Here is a 20630-nt window from a genome sequence, read left to right on the forward strand (position 1 = left end):
TGCGAAACGGTCAGCATCCTGAACTTGTCGCAATGAATGTATAAGTTCAGATGGGACAAGTCTAAGATGATCCTTCGACTTTCCGAGTCTTTCTTTGGCACGCTGAACAAGCGTCCTTGAAATTTTAAATTGTTGACTCTTGAAACTACTCCTTTGAGAAGGAGGTCTTGGGTATACTCTACCAATTCCGTTGTTGGTGCTTAATAGAATTTGTTGGTTGGAGGAGGGCCCTCTAGCCAACTCCAACCTAGGCCTTTGGTTACTATGCTCTGAGCCCAGGGGCTGAACCTCCACTGCTGGCGGAAGAGGTACAGTCTCCCTCCTACCTTGGGACTCTCACTGTTGGCTTGCCGAGGGGCGACCACCTCTTGCTCCTCGGAAGCCTCTTCCCCTGTTTGTAGCCCTGCCGGATCCCCTGAAACGAGAGGCACCCCTAGCTCTGCTGCCTCTCGCGAACCTGTTGAAGGCCTGAAAATTCTGGCCTTCATAGGTGGGGTTGTAGGCTGGGGAGACAGCGAAGGATGTAGAAGGCTGAGGTTGCTGTGACTGTGGGGCCAGGACTAGGTACTGTTGTTGACTCTTGGAGGAGGAGTGCTGTTGCCCTTGAGGTACTTGTACCGCTTGGACCAGCGTCTGCTGAGGGTTCTGGAAGGGCAAGAACTTCCTCGGCTTCTTCTTAATCCTCGGGTTCAAACCAGAGGATTCCTGTTTCCTCTTAGATACTAGCCCCCACCTGACCTTGAGGCACTGGTTCACCTTAGATGCCTCATGTAAGACCTCCGCCACCACTGGTGCAGGGAAGAGGTCCGTCCCCCAAATTGAGGAAGCTATGAGTTTGTTCAGTTCATGGCGGATGGTGGCTTCCGCCAGGACATGCTTCCTGCAATTCCTCCTGGCGACTAGAAAGTCGTAAAGATCGCACTGCATGGTGTGCAGCAGACCTTTAGCCATGACTTTGAATAATGGCTCTTGCTGATAAACTAGAGCCGTCATTTCAGCCATCATCATGGAGGAGAGGGATCTTGCAAGCCTGGTCCGAGCGTCGTACTCCGTCTGGATGAGGGAGTCCGACAACCTGGGAAGTCTCTCGCTAAAGAGGGTGGTGGCGCAGTCAGCCTTAAGTTTGCCTACTGAGAAAGTTGGTACAGCTCCCTCGAAGTAGGCATCAGAGCCTGGAACCAGGAGAGAGGTGGGTTCTGTCTCCCTGAGTTGAGGCAAAGGCTCGTCCTTCAGGGCCGCCTGGAACGTTGCTTCCACTACCTTAAGGGTAAGTGGTAGCGGAGTACCTTCTACCGGTGTGAAAATGGTAAAAGGACTCCTGAAGGCCATGATGCGAGTATTCTTGCAACCCCACTCTTCCAGGCTTCTCAGCAGAGTCTGTTGAGCCTGTTCCCTGGGAAGGATCACAGTTTCCTTGGGAACTTTATCTTCCCTCATCATGGCTGCTTCCATTAGGCGGACGTAGCCCATGAATGGGGGTTGAAGGTCACGGGGGTAGAACTCGAAGTCTTCTAGCCTTCGAGTTCCAATGCCTTCAATGGTCAGCATCCCGTTGACGAACGGAGCATGTGAGGCAATCATCCATGGATTGGCAGCCTTGAAGTCTGGCAGCTGTCTAGAGTCCGGCATTGGGAGAGGAGAGGACGGTACTGCCTGAGGAGTCCCTGCCGCGATCAAGGTCTGGATCCCAGCGATGGCGTTCTCCTGAGCAGCCAGACGTTCCGCTAGGGATTGGATCGACTGGCCGGAGGTCTCAACAGTACTTGTGAGCTGAGAGAGTACCGTGCCAACCTTGTTATCCACCAAGGTTCCCACGATAACCCCCATCTGTTCCAAGATGTTGGCCGAGAAGCTTTTGGGGTCGAAGGGGGGCACTTGAGCCCGATCCTTCCGAGACCTGCGTTTGGGGGACCTCGACGCTGACGAAGAGGCCGCCCTTGATCTGACTGTTCTGGGGTGGGGAGCCGGAGTACTGGTGTCAGTTAAGGTGGCTGATTTCTTAGGTAGGGACTTCTTAAGTTTGTCCATGGGGAACTTAACTTTGGGGATAACTGAAGTGACCTTAGGGCGAACCGCCCGTTGGTCTTCAGTGAAGCCCCGGAAAGAGGTAGAAGAGGAAGAATCAGTAGAAGGAGAAGGAGAAAGGGAACTCAGGAAAGGGCCCTGAGAACCCACAGAAGCTGCCCCTACTGCACCCTTACCTGTGCCCATAGGGTCTACTGCCATGGGCTCAACGTCGAGGTTCATAGCCGCGACGTCCTCTGCCACGGGCTCAACGTCGAGGTTCATAGCCGCGACGTCCTCTGCCACATCCTCCGAGAAATCCCCGTCCTGGAGAGAGATCATCACTTGGAGGTCCGCTAACAGAGGGGCGGCCACTAGCGGGTCTACCACTGATCCCTTCTTGGCCCCAGGGAAGATGAGATCAGCCATGTCCTGGGCGAGGATGTATGGGTGGCCTTAGGAGTTCCGTCCGAATCCTCCTACCCAGGCTTTGAGGGTCACCAGGGCCCTCTTCTTCTCTTCATCGGAACCCTGTAAGAGGTCTAGAGTTAGGAAAAAGAGGAGGAGGGGGACGTTAGGATCGTGACTAGAATTATAGTAACTGAATATGTGTCCACATTGTGAAATATAGTCAGTATCGACAAATATACCAGGTATTGAACGCTGACGGAGATAGGAGAAAACTTACTACTAAGGAGGCTTCGCCTACTAGCACGTAGCAGGTTTGGCAACCTTCATGGTGCCAAACAATGAAGTCCTCTACCCTCACTGCGCAGCCGGCATGGGAGCGGCAGACTACGTGGCCGCATGGGTCCTGCAACACAGCATTGCACCCGATCTCCTGGCAACACAAAACCTGTAAGTCAAAGGATACATGAGTACCATTGACAACCTCCAGGGAGGTACTATGTAAATATCCGTGGGTGCCAGAGTGGAACCGACGGATAAGATTTTACGTATAAGTGGCATGCAAAAAGGGCTGCCGGAGTGAGCTCGAAAGCCCACACCCATATGAATAAAAGACATAATGTAAAGGGAGGCATGCACTTAAAAATAACGTAGAAATTGGTCACGGGGAATAGCCGCTGACTCCGTGTTAAGCTTCTCCTAGTTGTATGTGTAAATTAAACTCCGTCGGGACCGGAGTTGTGATTACCGAGCGAGAGGGGTTCAGCTCTCTGGGTGATAACCAAGGAGGGATAACATGAGGCAGAACTATAACCCCCCGGAGTAACAGTATAATAATAATAAAAATCCTTAAAATAGTGTAAAAGAAAAACATAATATCAGAAGGTGCCCATGTGATCTATCCTAGGTGGATAGGCTCCCAGTGAATCCCTCCTCCCTGGCTGTCCGGTGGGTACGGAGTATTACCGCCGAACTATAGCAGGGGAGGGAGGGTAGGGAGGTAGAGGTGGGGTAGGGGAACCTTCTAACCTCTGCGGCCGATTTAAGGCCGGAGGAGGGAGGAGGAGAAGGTCCCGAGCCCCCGAGACACGTGACTGTGAGAGAGCCCCAGTGAAGGGAACCTCCCCGCTATCCCTATGAGTCACCCCCTCTCATGCGGACTCGGAAGCTAGCTATGAGCAGCAAGTCATCACCCGATGGCGTGGGTGGCAAAGTGTGGAGGGGGGGATGGAGGGGACGGGGAGTAGACCCAGTGACTAGGTGGCTCGTCGTGATCGACCAGCGGCTCTCCCGGCCAGATGATAAACACATGGTGAGGAAGGCCCGTCGGAACAACAATATGGTCGAAAAGACATCTCAATAAACTGATATATTAGGATTATCTATAAAATATATAATAACAAAATACACATGATATATAAAAGCTAGGCTAACACGGGGAACAAAAATACATGATAATATAAGAATGACCAAGGTTATAGGCTAATCGCCAATCCGAAGAAAGGGGTATGCTAGCCTAACCTAACGCCTAGGCCAATGTGAACAAGGGAATAGGCTAATCACCAATCCGAAGAATGGGGTATGTTAGCCTAACCTAACCCCTAGGTCAATGTGAACAAAGGAATAGGCTAATCGCCAGTCCGAAGAATAGGGTATGTTAGCCTAACCTAACACCTAGGTCAAGTAATATGTATATTAAAATAAACATAGGACTAGAAGTAGGACAAGGGGGAACAATAGTTCTAACTGGATAACTCCTAACGAAACGGATGGGCAAAGCTAGGCTAAGATCCGAAACGTGCGGTCGGAGTGTGTGCCCCGTGAAGGCCTAACTAACAAAGCTAACTGCATGATATAATATAGGTAACTATATCATAAGGTACTGCAAAAAGGGGGGAATCTCTAATGGTATGGAAGACCAAAAGAAAAAACCCCTACCGCCATGCGGTTGGAGGAGTGGTCGGGGCCGGTGAAGCTACCGAGTAACTCCTAGTTAAAAAACAGGTAAATCAGCATAAAATGTGATCTGTAACCTTAAGGCAGTACTTAACTTAGAAGCAGAAGCAGAAGACATCTTGAGATGAGGTAAAAAACCTTGATAAAGCGATCGCACAGCAGAGAAAAAACGTGTGGTGACGATGGCGGCTATCAAAGGAATGACGTCACAGGCGTCGGAGGCGCTCACAGTAGTAGTAGAGGGTACCGGGAGCTGTAGCACGGCTCCTCCGTAGTTGGGGGTTTTGTCGAAGGAAGAAGCTAAATGGCAAGGGACCTCTGGTAGTGATTCCACTCGCTCCTTTACTATACCGACACTTCTAATAGAGGAGAGCGAGCCATTTATCTTGGCATTATATTGTTTCTTTTTTCTCTAGGATGAATAGCAATATTTATACCAAAGAAATAGTATCAAAGGAACCATTTCACAGGGCGACACAGGTTAAGCCCAGAAATAGTATATAAAAATTAATACATAATAATAATAATAATAATAATAATAATAATAATAATAATAATAATATAGAGGTGCTTATTCAGAAAATGAATCCTAGAAACCAACCAACCACCCATCCCCTCGTTGTAAGGGCCCTCTTTGCTAGCCCATAAATGAGCGCGGCCACCTAAGGTCACCAGTCTATAGAGGTATCTCCTCCAGAGTATGAGTATGTCAGTTCTTGGACCTCCTTTAGTCAAATATTTTCTGCTCTTGAAAGTAAAAATCTAATGGGGGAGCTTAGATTTCCAAGTTTTCAAGAGTATGGCTGAAACTTTTGTTCATGCATCATACAATGAATTTTAAATACAAAGCAAAGTAAAACTCACAGGTATCAGATATGTTATGAAGTTTCAAACACAAATGACTTGAAAATTAGATTAAATAAATAAGAAAATACAAAATCATTAATATTTCATCACTCCTTAATGTATTCTATAGAAAAAGGTTAAGTCTTATCACAATACGTACCTGAATAACTGGGAAGATGTGTATGGCATCCATACCCTGAATCTGATGTGGTTCTAAGGCATGAGGGCATTTCATGGGCTTCAACACTTTTACAATCCTTTCGGTCAGAGCTCTTCATATGAAAATGAAATAAAATAAAATAGTTGAAAACAATTTTAAAACCCAATATGTACATACTATGCTTACTTACAAAATATAAATTTTCATAGTTTATTATTTGGATACTTACCTACTGTTAAAGTAAGCTATATCTCCACGCCGATTAGGCGAGTCGGCATTCAAACAAAAAATCGAATGGCTGCCCGGGTGACTGTCTAGTTTACCTGTTCTCCACCAGGTGCACCAGGTGTGTTTCCTATGTTTTAGCTCTTGTCAAAATTTTCCTTGACAGCCCACTAAGTTGTGGGGAGGCTGGGTGGGCTCAACAGTAGGCAAGTAACCAAATAATAAATTTTATTATGAAAATTTATATGATTTGTGATGAATCTTACCTACTCTTAAAGTTAGGTGATTCCCACATCAAGAAGAGGACAGTGGGTAGTGCAGCTAGACAAAAATCCACTCAGCCATTCGAGCTAAACCTCACCTGATCTGGAATCCTTGCTGGATTTTACTACCACCAGAAATTGGATTCCATTCAGGGAGCAAGGCTCTCATACATGAGCAGCAGAGCAGCCTTGCAGAGAAAACTGCTTCAATTCAGCCAGAATGAAACACAAACGGTATGAGGGACCCCTGTGCCTGGGTCCAAAAGACCTATAAAATGACAGTCACTTAAAATAAATACCTTCACGATATAAAGGTACACTCCTATACAAAATTTGTACCTTCACGCTCCCCAAAATATTAAAACCAAGGATTTAAAGAAAAGAGCCCCAAAAATGATATTGTTAAACTACAATAAAGTTTTGTACATACTTACCTGGCAGATATATACTTAGCTATAGTCTCCGACGTTCCCGACAGAATTTCAAATCTCGCGGCACACGCGACAGGTAGGTCAGGTGGTCTACCTTACCCGCTGCTGGGTGGCGGGAGTATGAACCAATCCCATCTTCTATTCAGATTTTCTCTTCCACCTGTCTCCTGAGGGGAAGCTGGGTGGGTCATTAACCGTATATATCTGCCAGGTAAGTATGTACAAAACTTTATTGTAGTTTAACAATATCATTTTTGTACATGAACTTTCCTGTCAGATATATACTTAGCTGATTGGCACCCTTGGTGGAGGGTAAGAGACAGCTAATAATATACAAAAGGGAAACAACTGGTGTTGTAGGATATAAAAACCTTGGTTCTTACCTGTTCAGGCAGAAGACTTCATTGATACTGTCTCTGAGTCTGCATTGCCTGGAGAGCTACAGCGAGGACGTGACCTGTTGCTGAAAGACTCTCGGATCTACCACCGGAATATCTGATCCCCTTATGTGGTAGAATCCAAGTAGGATCCTGTCAAAGGGACTCGTCCGCTTACTTAACAGATCCTAACCACTACTACCGCAAGGAGCCAAAACCATCAGACCACCTAACCAAACTAACTAGGGTTAGTACTACAACAAGAAAGAGATGCTTCCCTGCATCCTCTTTCAGACAACCATAACCAACAAAGACAAAACAAGGGGTAAAAATATAAAAGCCTAACAAGGATAAGTTCCAGCTCCCTGCCCCAGCACCGAATCCGCTGATACGCAAGGGCCTAAGGCGAAGCATTTGTCATAAGTAATTTTTTATTTTCACATCACTGCCCAAGTAGTGGTTTTGGCGAAAAAGAAAACCGATTTGTTAGGCAAAAAAAAAAAAAAAATCGTCTCCTCTCCAGAAAGGGTTTTGGGGAGCCCCGCGAGTAAGGTTCCGCACAGACATATTTTTGTTGAAAAGCCAGTGAAGTGGCAATGGGCCCTCACTTCGTGGGCCTTCACTTTAAGAAAAAGCTTAAAAATGATCCTATGCATGATATATGCGGCTTCTTTTTATACAGGCTTCTTAAGAAGAGGACAGAGCATTCTTCGATAGTGGTCGACTGGGGGGTCCCCCCCTCACGGACACCAAAAGGCCCCAAAAACCTCTTTGATTGCCTTAAGTTTTTTTGCTCTTTCCCCCTCTTCAAAATAATATTTTAATATTCTCACCGAGCAAAGAGTCCTCTCAGGCTCTTCCCCTACGAGAGAAGATAATCCTCGAATCTCGAAGCTCTTGGGCCACGGATTTGATGGGTTCTCGTTCTTTGCTAGGAATCCCGGGAGGAAAGAACAAACCATAGACTGTTCTTTAAAGCCAACATTACCCTCAATGGCTTGAAGTTCACTCACCCTCTTGGCGGATGCTAGAGCCATAAGGAAAAGGGCCTTCTTGGTCAGATCCTTGAACGAGGCTGATCTAGGGGGTTCAAATCTAGACGAGCTGAGAAACTGAAGTACCACGTCCAGATTCCAATTAGGTATTCTCGATGACTGCTTTTTAGTTGTTTCAAAAGACCTAATCAGGTCATGCAGATCTTTATCTTCTGAGATATTGAGGCCTCTGTGTCTAAAAACTGCCGCCAACATACTGCGGTATCCCTTAATTGTAGATACCACCAGACCACATTCTTCCTTAAGAAAAAGGAAGAAATCAGCAATTTAGGTCACAGAGGTACTGGAAGAGGAAACATTCTTCCTCTTGCACCAACGTCTGAAGACATCCCACTTCGACTGGTATACTCGTAAGGTGGAAGACCTCCTAGCTCTTGCGATTACTTTAGCAGATACCGGTGAAAAGCCTTTCGCTCTGACCAGACTTTGGACAGTCTGAAGCCAGTCAGACTGAGAGCGATGAGGTTTTTGTGATACCTGTCAAAGTGGGGTTGTCTGAGTAAATCGTTCCTTAGAGGGAGTGATCTTGGAAGGTCCACTAACCATTCCAGTACCTCTGTGAACCATTCTTGGGCTGGCCAAAAGGGAGCGATTAATGTCATCCTCGTTGAATCTAACTCTGCGAACTTTTTGAGCGTTATTCCCAGAATCTTGAAGGGAGGAAACGCGTAAACATCGAGCCCCTTCCAGTCTAGAAGAAGCGCATCGATCCCTATCGCCCCTGGTTCCGAGATGGGAGAGCAGTATAGATCCAGTCTCGCATTTCTTGAGGTGGCGAAGAGGTCTATGTGCGGCCTGCCCCACAACTTCCACAGGCTCTGGCATAACAATCCTGATGAAGTGTCCACTTCCGTCCGGGGGAAAGGACTGCTCTTTCCTGCTGAGGAGATCTGCTCTTACATTCCTCTCCCCCTGTACGAATCTGGTGAGAAGCCTGATTCTCCTTTCTTCGGCCCACAGAAGAAGGTCTCTTGCTGTTTCGTACAGAGAGAAGGAATGCGTCCCCCCCTGTTTCCTGATGTATGCCAGAGCTGTGGTGTTGTCCAAGTTGATCTGAACTATGGAGTCTCGGATGTTGGACTCGAAGGCCTTCAGAGCCAACCACACGGCCATCAATTCTTTTCTGTTGATATGCCAGGTCACCTGGTCCCCCACCCAGGTACCTGACACCTCTCGGGTTCCCAGTCGCCCCCCAACCTGTCTCCGATGCGTCGGAGAACAACACTAGGTTGGGGTTCTGGGATTGCAGAGACAGCCCCTGAGCAAACTTGTTGGGATCTGTCCACCACACGAGTTTCTCCTTGATCTGCTGGGATATGGACAGGGAGAATGTCAAATCCTGAGAATGACGACTCCAATTCTGATGAAGAAAGAATTGGAGCAGTCTCAGGTGCAACCTTCCTAGGGAAACGAATTGCTCCAGCGAGGAGAGCGTCCCCAACAGACTCATCCACTCCCTCGCCGTGCATACTTCTTTCTCTAAGAAGGCTGTCACTTTCTCGAGGCCTCGGGCTATCATTTCCGGAGACGGAAAAGCCCAAAAACTCTGAGAGTTCATCCGGCTCCCCAGATAAATGCACTCTTGTTTGGGTATTAAGCTTGATTTCTGGAAATTGACTAAAAGCCCCAAAGAACTCGTCAATTCCAAGGTTTTCTGTAAGTCCTCCAGACAACGATCTTTCGAATTGGCCCTCATAAGCCAATCGTCTAGGTACAGGGATATCCTCACCCCTTCCAAATGAAGCCATTGAGCTACGTTCCTCAAGATTCCCGTGAACACTTGGGGGGCCGTCGAGAGGCCGAAGCACAGAGTCCTGAAATGATATGCTCTTCCCCCCATCATGAACCTGAGAAACTTCCTCGAGGAAGGATGGATCGGTACGTGGAAGTAAGCGTCCTGTAAGTCCAAGGACACCATCCAGTCCCCTGGACGAAGCGCTGCCAACACCGAAGACGTGGTCTCCATCGTAAACTTCTTTTTCTCTACAAAGAAGTTCAGGGCGCTTATGTCCAAAACCGGTCTCCATCCCCCCGAGGATTTTGGAACTAGGAAAAGGTGGTTGTAGAAGCCTGCTGATTGAAGGTCCGACACTAGTTCGATTGCCTCCTTTTCTAGCATCTGATCTACCGCTAGACAGAGGGCCTGGTTCATGATGGGGTCCCTGTACTTGGCCGTCAACTCCCTTGGGGTGGTCGTCAAGGGAGGTCTTGAGGTGAAAGGGATGAGGTAACCCCTCTTTACGATTGAAAGGGTCCAGGAATCCGCCCCTCTCTGGGCCCAGACTTCTGCAAATCTTAACAGCCTGGCACCCACCGTTGTCTGAAGGACTTGTTTCTTAATTTGAAGTCTTGACAGACTTAGAGAAAGTCTTCCCTCTCCTGCTGGGTCTTCGTCCTCTAAACGAAGCGGGTCTGGAGGAAGAACCCCCTCGAAAAGGTTCCCGAACAACTGACTTCTCCTTTCTCATCTTGACAGGGAAGGAGGGACGAGGCTTCTTCGCCGACTGAGCCAGAAGGTCCTGCGTAGCCTTGGCTGAAAGCGATGTCGAAATATCCTGTTCTATTAGCTTTTTGGGGAAAAGCTGAGCGGAGAGTGGGGAAAACAGCAAAGAAGACCTCTGAGCATGCGAGACGGACTTCGTCAAGAAGGAGCAATATACGGATCTCTTCTTCACCACTCCCGCCCAAACAAGGAAACGATTTCGCTCGCTCCGTCCCTTACTGACTTATCCATACAGGATAAAACGCAATGAAGGTCTTCCGGCGAGAAAGACTCTGGAGCCTGTGTCTTCTTAGCCAAGACTCCCAGAGACCAATCAAGGAAGTTGAAAACTTCGAGCACTCTGAACATTCCTTTTAGAATGTGATCGATCTCGTTCATGGCCCAAGTCGTCTTAGCTGAGTTAAGAGCCGATCTCCTCGTAGCATCTACTAATGCCGAAAAGTTCGCATCAGCCGAAGACGGGAGACCCAGAACCAAGGGCTCTCCTGTCTCGTACCAAAAGCCAGTACGTCCGGACAGTCTCGACGGTGGGAAGGCAAACACCGTTTTCCCTGCTTCTTCTTTGGAGAGCATCCAGGAACCGAAGCTCCTAAGCACCTTCTTCATGGACAGGGTTGGCTTCATTCTCACACACGACGATCCTTTCGTTGCCTTTGACGTCGAAAACAACGAGTGCGGAGAAGGAGGAGCAGTAGGGCTAAGGGAATCTCCAAATTCCTGAAGTAGAAGCTCTGTAGCTTCTTATAAGAAGAAACCGCTGCTGATGTATTATTTTCTTCGTCCAAGCCATCCTGGCCTTCTTGCAAAGGAGAGCGAGGAGGATCCTTTGAATAAGAAGAGGTCCTTACAGGAGAAGAGCGTCTAGCTGAAGAATGATGTCGCACAGGAGAAGTCAAGTCCGCAGGTGATCGGTGAGTCGAAAAAGAACGCCTATCCGACCTGGCCTGTCTGAGATCGGACTCCCTCTTTGAGGTAGTAGAAAACTTGAACGAAGGAGAGTCTGGGCTCTTACCACGGGAAAAACCGTGTCCAGAAACAGGGCGCTTGCGAGAGGGAGAGCGCCTGCTAGAATCCTGGCACCTGTCGCGAGGAGAGCAGCTACTAGGCGCCGAGCGCCTATCAGAAGAAGGGCGCTTGAGAGGCTCTTGGCGCCTGTCTAGCGGAGAACGGCTGTCAGGAGTAGGGCGCCTCGCAATAGACGAGCGCCTAGCAAGTGAACGGTGGACCCGAGGCTCTTGATGCCTATCCACAGGAGAGCGGCTGCCAGGAGAAGAGCGCCTACCAGGAGCATGGCTCCCACCAGACTCTTGACGTCTGAAAGGAGAAGAGCGCCTAACAGGAGATTGGCGCCTACTAGATACTTGTTCCGTAACGAGAGGAGAGCGGCTGCCAGACGACGAGCGCCTACCCGGAGACGAGCGCCTGCGAGGTTCTCGGAATCAATGAGGAGAAGATCGTCTTGAAGGATTTGATGAAAGGAGTCTGTTCTGCACAGAGCGTCTCTCTCCGATAGGGCACACACTAGAAGACGAATGCTTGATAGGAGAGGAGCGCCTACCGGAAGCGGGGAGCCTATCCGGTGAAAAGTCGTCGCCATCCAAGGAGCGCCTGCCCGAAGTCTGGCGCCTTGACGATGCGGAGAGGGAGTCAGGAGAGTGGGGCCACTCGCGCAAGCTCCTTCGCTCGGCCGAATCCGCCCTATACGAAGGAGATCGCATACGTCGAGGAGAGCGATCCTCTGAAGAAGGGCGTCTAGATCTTTTGACCGGAAGAGACACGTCCTTCCTCCTACGAGATCTAACAGCCAGAGAGTCCGCCAGGGCCGAGATCTGAGCCTGGAGTCCCGCAAGGACTCTAGTAGGAGATTCCACAGGATCTTCCTCCGAAGCAGCAGAGCGAGGCGCGCGAGAAGACGAGCGATCACAGGATCTTCTAGGCCTCTTCACATCCAAAGAAGGCTCCTCAGGGAAGACTTACGGGCTGGAAGCCAAAGAACTGCAGGGCGCCTTCCAAGCCCTCTTCAATGGGCGCGAAGCATCCGGGGAGTTCCAGCCGCGCTTCGGTGAGGGTGAAAAAGAAGAGGAGAAACACTGACGAAGGATCTCCTTCTTGATACGATCCGAGGCAGCCTGGGAGCGTACTTCAGGATCTGCCAAGGGGACGCCTGACCGGTGGGGGCTCTCCCTAGCCCTCCTGCGGCTTTCGACTTTCCTCCTCCACTGGAACTGGGAGTCTGGAAGAGGTCTAGGCCTGGAGGCACTACGGAGCCGGTCAGACGCACCCTCCACAACACTGGGGGCACTGCACTGATCACTAACACTCCCACTCTTACCTTGCTCTAATAAGCGAATCTTCAACTCCATAGACTGAATCGTAGCCTTCAAAGCCGCCGCCTCCGAAGACGAATCTTCGGCTTCGGCGCGGGGAGCAGGGGCTGCAACCTGGGAAGGAGGTTCTATTTCTACATTAAGGTTAAGGTCAGACTCTAACTCGCTCACTCTAGACCTACTAGAGCTTCTAGAGGAAGCTTTACGAACTCTATCTCTCTCCAACTTCCTTATGTAGGAAGAAAGAGCCTTATATTCATCTTCATTCAGCCCCTCACATTCCTTACATGGGTTACTAAATGCGCACTCATTCCCCCTGCATTTCATACACACAGTGTGAGGGTCAACCGAAGCTTTCGGCAACCTCACCTTACATCCTTCAACCGAACATACCCTAAACAAAACAGGAGTCTTAGTTACTGTATCTAAATCAGACATGTTTCAAGCAAAATCCAGCGCAAAGTCAAAAAACGGTCCACAAACAGCGTATGCCAAGCCAAACAGAACGAATACGTCACCAAAAAGTCCAAAATGATCTCCAGGCAAGCGAGAATCGAAAATATCTATCGAGAGGAAACCACAACAGTTGTTGTCGTTCCCGGCGACAGAGAAAATCTGAATAGAAGATGGGATTGGTTCATACTCCCGCCACCAAGCGGCGGGTAAGGTAGACCACCTGACCTACCTGTCGCGTGTGCCGCGAGATTTGAAATTCTGTCGGGAACGTCGGAGAATATAGCTAAGTATATATCTGACAGGAAAGTTCATGTACAAAAATTGCTCTTTCTTTGGTTCAGAAAAAGACTAACCACAACTAGTAGTGGATTAAGGGTTTTACTGTTTTCAAACACGATTCTGTATACTTAAGGTAGAGAGCGGGTAAAAACCAAATTGCACTTCTACTGCGCCACTCCAATCCTATTCTGAAACGATAAACTGACTTGACACTAAATAAAGTTACAACTGCTGCTCACATTATGAATGTCTACCTTCAATAAAGGTAGAAGACATGGAGTTAGTTCTCATGCACTAGCCTAATCAAATACATCACAGAGGACCTTGTGTTCCTAGACAAAGATGTTATAAGTTTCTAAACCATAAAGCAAAAAGTTAACTTTGACTTCAAGCTTAACCATTGGCAAAGACAGCTAGGTTATGAAAACCACAAAACAAAAGGTTAATTTTGCCTCTTCCAAGCTTAACCTTTGACAATGACATCTACATTTCCTAAAACCACAAAACAAAAGGTTAACTTTGCCTTTTCCAGGATTAACCTTTGACAAAGATGTTCTAAGTTTCTAAAAGGAAGATAAAGATGTACTAGGTTTAACCTATCTGATTAAGTTTTAACTGCCCCAACAAGACAGAGAAGTTTCCTCTTCTTCCCCACAAAGGAGGTTACAATGGAATTCTTACAGATCACTGTATAACTAGCCTTAATATCACCCTCAGCTCTAAGGCAGAAAAATAAAATAGCATTCCCTTTACAACAGCTTAAAGAAGGGTGCTGGCAATAAATGTACTTATTAACTGCTGATAGTGCTAAATAAAAGATTTCATAGTAAATTCAGATAAAGTTTAGACCTGCAACTAACCTCCAGAGGGAGACTGATATAGAGATGAAGGGGCTTCAATCTCAACACCTTATAGTGCTGATCCTCAGCAAGATCTATAAGTACTTGATGCGATACCGAGGAAAGCATGGAATGATAACTTTGGAAGTAGATAGTGAAAAGTCTTATTACCTCTAAACAGAAAACATTGATGTCTACAAGGTTCCAGGTGTTGAAAATTCCTCTAGAATGGCACCCTCAGCAATACATAGACCACTGCTTCTGACCCAAGCACACAGCTGTTTTTAATTAAGAACAGATTGTATGATAACTTGAAAATCTTCTTATTAGGAGGGGACATTCTAAAATCTCCAAGCAGTAAAGGAGATGCATAAGCTAATGGAAGTGTAGGGAATTGTGTAATCAAGTTGATCTCCTCTTAATGGACGAATGAGACATCTACCAAGAGCATTGGAAATTCTGAAAATCATTTGCCCTGAACTTGAAATTGCTCAATAGTATTTAGAGTAGATACGAAGGGCAACCCTATAAGTCTGAATTAAGCCAAATTTAAGGAAACATCCACTGCTCAAGCCTGAGGGCCATCAAAGAAGTAGTAATCGTCCAGTTGTTCCTCTTCATCTACATGCTAGTATGTCTAAATGAGTGCTCCTGAAGGGGGGCCGGCCGGCTAATGCCATTTTTTAAGGACAGGACTTTGATATTCATACCACTTAATAAGGTGACTTGGGACATCTCCAAACCGCATATGATTTTTGCCTCTGACCTTTGGTTTTGTGACGCCAAGGCGATTTATCCCAAAAATAACCATTTTTCAAATTCTATCTCCTCCCTTGATATTTAATATTAAGACCTGGGATTACTACCATATATAGACCTGATGGAGACATCCAATCGAATAAGCAGTTTTTTTTCTAAAAGTCAATTTTTTGCTAGATATGAATTTTTCATTATGGTAAAAAAATAAACCCTATAAATCTGGAAACAAAATTTATAAAAAAAAAGACGAAACAAAAATTGGAAAAAAAGGGCTTGATTTGATTGTTCTATAATGTCTTTCTGAGTTATATACCAAATTCCAATGTTACAGCTTTAAAACTAAGTGAGAAGATAGAATTTGAAGGTCAATAACTATAGTTTTGAGATACAGGTGTTCAAAGTTTTTCTTCGTATTTTTATAACGACAATGTTAGTAAATAATGATTATTATGAATATATATTTTTTTGGGGTATTAATAAACCAAAACTATGTTATTTATCATAATTTAATCATAAACGACGATCCCTTTGCTCATATATCGTAGCCTGGGGCACCTGCGTCAGGCAAGACGGGGGCATTCCTTCCTAAGCAACTCTCTCTCTCCTTCACAAACTCAGCTTATTACAGCAAATTTTCTTCTTCTGTATGTTAGCGAGATGTTTTCCTTGTATTTTCCTCTTTGGCATAATGAAATTCTTGCCGAAACAAAGATAAACAAACGTAAAAGCAAGAGAATGTCAGAAGTGAAACTCGAACGTGAACTCTCTTTTTACAAAGATAATGTTAATAAATCATGATTATTATGAATTTCATATTCCTTTTTGGGTATTAATAAACCAAAACTATATCATTTATCATAAATGAAGATCCCTTTGCTCAAAGAACGTAGCCTGGGCACAGTGTGACGTGTGCATCAGGAAAGACGGGGATGTTCCTTACTACACACCCCTCCCTCTCTCTCTCTTCACTAACTACGCTAATATCGCGTCTATTATGATATTCTGTAATCATATTAAAGCAAATTTTCTTCATGAGTATGTTAGCAAGATGTTTTCCTTGTATTTTCCTCATTGGCATGATGAAATTCTTGCCGAAACAAAGATAAACATACGTAAAAGCAAGCGAATGTCAAAGGTGAAACTTGAACGTATACACTACATGAGGTTTGTGGTCGCACTGAAAGGTGGTTGGTAGCTGACTTCCCTTCTGCGAGCCATGGAATCTCTACAGATGCCATTGCTCACAATTTCTTTGACAATAATTAACAAAATTTATGATAACAGAAGAAATAAGGCATTTTCTTGTATGGATTAATGTTTTTGGCTTATTGAGTTACGTTTACTAATTACCCTGTAAATACGAAAATAAGAGGAATTTTGACAAAATATTTTGTATACATATTCTCAATTGCCATATGAAGCTCCATGAATTTTTTCATGACTGCATTTTTCGCTCTATACCCCCATATATAAAGGTTCTGGCCGGCCCCCTTAAAACCTTCTATTTTGTTAGTTAAAACTCAAGAAAAACCCACTAAAAATTTTTATACCTGGTTTTTTTAATAGTTTTATCACAAAAAGTGCATTTTATGATAAAATTGATTAAAAAAACGAGGAATTTGTGGGTATTCTCGTAGAAAAATACCGCGAATATGCAAATTTTCCGCGAATAATGCAGGGAAACATTCCAGGGAAAAATCTGCGAATGTGTGAAGTCTGCAAATATGGGGGGTCCACTGTATTTACATTATTCCTCATAGGAATTATTGCTTCGGTTTTCATACATTTTGGTTATTGTTGGAGGCCCCGGAACGGATGTATGTACGAAAAGAGGTTCCACTGTATTTTCCTTCATTCACAAGGAAATATATACATTCAAGAATAGTATATTTTACTAATCACAAAATTGGTACATTAGTTCTGTATAATTTTCTTTGCCCCCTCCCACCCAAAAAAAAAAAAATTCTTGGCCCCACCTAGGCCCCGCTACTGATTGAATGCCAGCCTATGCCACTGCTTACAACTCACTTTTTTTTTTTGCTCCAACAGCAATATTTATCTTTGAAAATCATTACTCTCCTTTCTCTTGGGACATTACTCTCCTTTCTCTTGGGACATGCCTTGAGAGAGAGAGAGAGAGAGAGAGAGAGAAGAGAAGCGAGAGAGAGAGAGAGAGAAGACAGAGAGAGATTCTACTACTTGTTTCAACTGAATAATATAAAACAAAAATTTGATACTTCTGCATAGTTAAAATATCAATCTTCATATACTTTTCATGAAACTTAAAAATTTCAAAGGACAGTGAACTGCATTACAGTAGAGTACTTACATTTTTTGACCAATTGTGAGATTTTCATTGAAGAGTAAATCAACATCTACATCAAAGTTACAAGTCTCAATACACCAGGTCATACCTCCAACAATCTGCAAAAGGGGTCAAAACTTGAAATTGCTGTTGCTACATCCTTAAAATTACTTATGTAGTATTTGTAGCAATGAGGTAATTTTTCTGTAACAGTAGCCTTACCTAATACGTATCATGCAAAATGACAATTTAAAAAGTAAACAGTATTTTTCCTAACTATACAAACTTGGTCCTTTACATTGGGAATTACTTTTAACAAAACTGGAAAAAGTCATTAAACTCTTGAAAAAGGTGGTTAGGCAGTAACTACCCGGCAGTAGGTGGCAATACGTACCCGCCTTCCCAGATGTAAGTGTTCTAGTTTGCCTTTCAGCCCAGGTTTCAGACTGAATGGTGGGCCTAATGTATAAAGGACCTCAGGTTTGTAAAGTTAAGAAAAATACAATTTACCTTTAAAATTGTCATTTGTTCCTACACAATATACAAACCCTCTTTCCTTTACACTAGGAAGACCACTGATTGGAGGGAGGAATCTGTGCGAGTCTATTTGAACTGACTGGAGTTCATCACACCTGGGATACTCCTCCTGGTCAGAAAAAGCAAGGAGGAGTGCCCTACCTATGACATATTGATCGGAGTATAGGAACTGCGAGATCAAACGTCAGACTTCTGGACCTTTTCAAATGAGTGTGGAATCGTAACTCATATGAAAAAAGGCTAAGAAGAATCTTAACAGTTGGAGGCAGTAAAGCAAAGACTCGAAAAGGGTTTGTCTAAATGACATTTTCCCCTTCCTCACCTTGCTGAAGGAAGGGGAGGGATTGCTTCTATTATTATGTATAAAGAAATATGGGTGCTATATACAGTGGTCCCCCGTATTCGCGGGGGATGCGTACCAGATTAGATTAGATTATAAAATTTTTGGCTCATAGCCAAGCGCCGGAGCCGGGGGGCCATTCAGCGCATATATATCTTAAGAATAAAAAAGTCAATGTCGCACAAACAAACATACACAGAACCGATCAAACATACAAATCATTCATTCATAAAAACCAAACAAGAAACCTAAAACAATTAAGAGAAAATTACAATTCATAAAAAAGACCAATATTTTTTAAAAATGTCATAATTTGCTCTGCCCGAGCACCTTCACCTAACATATCGGCAAGAGTCTTATTTGCCAGCAAACAAGCTCTACGTTTGATTTCAAAATGTGGGCACTCCACCAAAATATGCATCACAGTCAAATTCACATGACAGGTGGAACAGCGAGGAACCTGCCTATTCGCTCCACTCGTCATTAGATACCCGTGAGTATATTTAGTGTGGCCAATACGTAATCTAGCTAAAACTATCTCAGACCTTCTATCCATCCGGCTATGAGGCCAAGGATGAACAGAAGGCCTAATCGACTTTAATTTGAGATTATTATCTAAAGTAGACCAGTGGGCCTGCCACTGGTCTCTACAATAAAATCGAATGGTACTTTTAAAATCGCAAACAGGAACGCCCATGTTAGAAATGTGCCTAAGCCTAGTTGCAGCCTTAGCAGCAGCGTCGGCTCGCTCATTCCCAACAATTCCAACATGGGACGGAGCCCAACAAAACCTAACAGAAAATCCTCTTCTATTAACTAAAAGATAAAACCAATCTTGTACTTCTTGAACTAAAGGGTTGCAAGAGACTAAGCTTTTGAGAGAAGATAAAACACTCAAAGAGTCAGTAAAAATGGTAAAAACCTTGTTAGTACAAGAACTATATATATTTAAGAGCAGTCAAAACTGCCAGCAGTTCAGCTGTAAAAACAGAGGAATTAGATGGAAGCTTCTTTTTAATAATATTATCACTAGTCACTACAGAGCAACCAACACCATCAGAACTCTTCGAACCATCAGTATATATATGATGAGAATCACCATGTTCAAAAGCATGATCCAAGAAACTTGCCCTCAACTGATCACCAGAACTGATGCTCCTGCTGTCCCTAATTGGGCAGATTTCTAAGTGTGGCCTATTCCAAGGAGGAAATTTTGAGGGCGAAATTTCAGCTACTGCAGGGGGTAGTAATCCCACCTCCCTGGCAGAGCTTGCTAGTCGAACTTCAAGCGGCTTTGGCAGTCTAGGTCTATTTGGGGCTCTATCAGTTGGTTCTCTAACGTACTTATAATTAGGGTTTAGCTTTGATGTAAGTACTCTTGATACGACTCTCAAGCCTAATTCCTCCCTACGGATAAATAGTGGGGGAAAACCTGACTCAACATATAGGCTTTCTACTGGAGAAGTTCTATAGGCTCCCGTACAAATACGTAAAGCCAAATTATGGACAACATCTAATTTCTGCAGTGTTGTCTTGCATGCACAACCATAAATTTGACAACCATAATCAATTTTGCTTAGGCATAAAATCTGGTACATCCTCAAAAGGGTGATTCGGTCTGCCCCCCAATTAAAATTAGACACAACTTTAAGAATATTAAGACGAAGCTTCACGTTACATACAACTTCATTAACATGTTGAGTAAAAGTTAATTTCTTATCAAATGTAACACCTAGATACTTAATGCTATCTTCATAAGGTAAAATCGAATCATTTAAAAACAGCGTAGGGATCTCTTCCACTCTTCTTAATCAGCAAAATCGTATAGCTTTGTTTTTTTCTGGCAAAAATTTGAAACCTTTAGCACTGGCCCATAATGTTGAAGCATTAATAGCAGTCTGGATCTTTCGACAAGCTTCGACAGCTGTAGACTTGCTACAGATTATTGCATAATCATCAGCAAAGGCCAGACCATGCACCCCGACAGGAACTTGTTCTAGTAGGCCGTTGACAGCTACATTAAAGAGTGTTGGACTAAGGACGCTTCCCTGAGGTAACCCTTCTTCTTGAGGGTAAGCAGAAGAAATGTAAGAGCCCACTCTTACTTTCAGGTAACGTTCTGACAAAAAATCTTTTAGACAATAGAACAAATTACCCACAACACCCCACTCTACAAGTTGCAAAAGGATGCCCCCTCGCCAGGTAGTGTCGTAGGCTTTTTCTAGGTCAAAGAACACTGCAACAGTCTGGTTTTGCACAGCAAAAGCATTCTGTATCTCCCGAGTAAGGAACATCAAAGGGTCAGAAGTACTTCTATTTTTCCTAAAACCAAACTGCCGATTAGATAAAAGATTCTTTGAATCCAAATACCACACAAGTCGAGCATTGACCATCCTCTCATAAATCTTGCTAACACAACTGGTTAGAGCAATTGGCCTATAGTTCTTAGGAAGGAAGGAATCTTTAAAAGGTTTTAAAACAGGTACAATAATCGATATCTTCCAAGACACTGGTGAAGTTCCTGAAAGATAAAAACTGTTTAAAATGTCTAAAAGAAATT

The 20630-nt window shown here is 44.7% G+C and overlaps 1 protein-coding gene across 1 annotated transcript in view; it reads right to left on the bottom strand.

Annotated features, from left to right (window-relative positions):
* The window catches only part of LOC135219607 (coiled-coil domain-containing protein 93-like), a gene marked incomplete in the record, with an annotated part of 427141 nt that overhangs the window by 309114 nt on the left and 97397 nt on the right, over positions 1-20630 (bottom strand). The window contains 2 exon segments of the mRNA XM_064256502.1: positions 5375-5486; positions 17218-17312. Coding sequence (XP_064112572.1) covers positions 5375-5486; positions 17218-17312 — 207 coding nt within the window.

Source organism: Macrobrachium nipponense, chromosome 1 (assembly GCF_015104395.2).
Source record: "Macrobrachium nipponense isolate FS-2020 chromosome 1, ASM1510439v2, whole genome shotgun sequence".
Lineage (NCBI taxonomy): Eukaryota > Metazoa > Arthropoda > Malacostraca > Decapoda > Palaemonidae > Macrobrachium > Macrobrachium nipponense.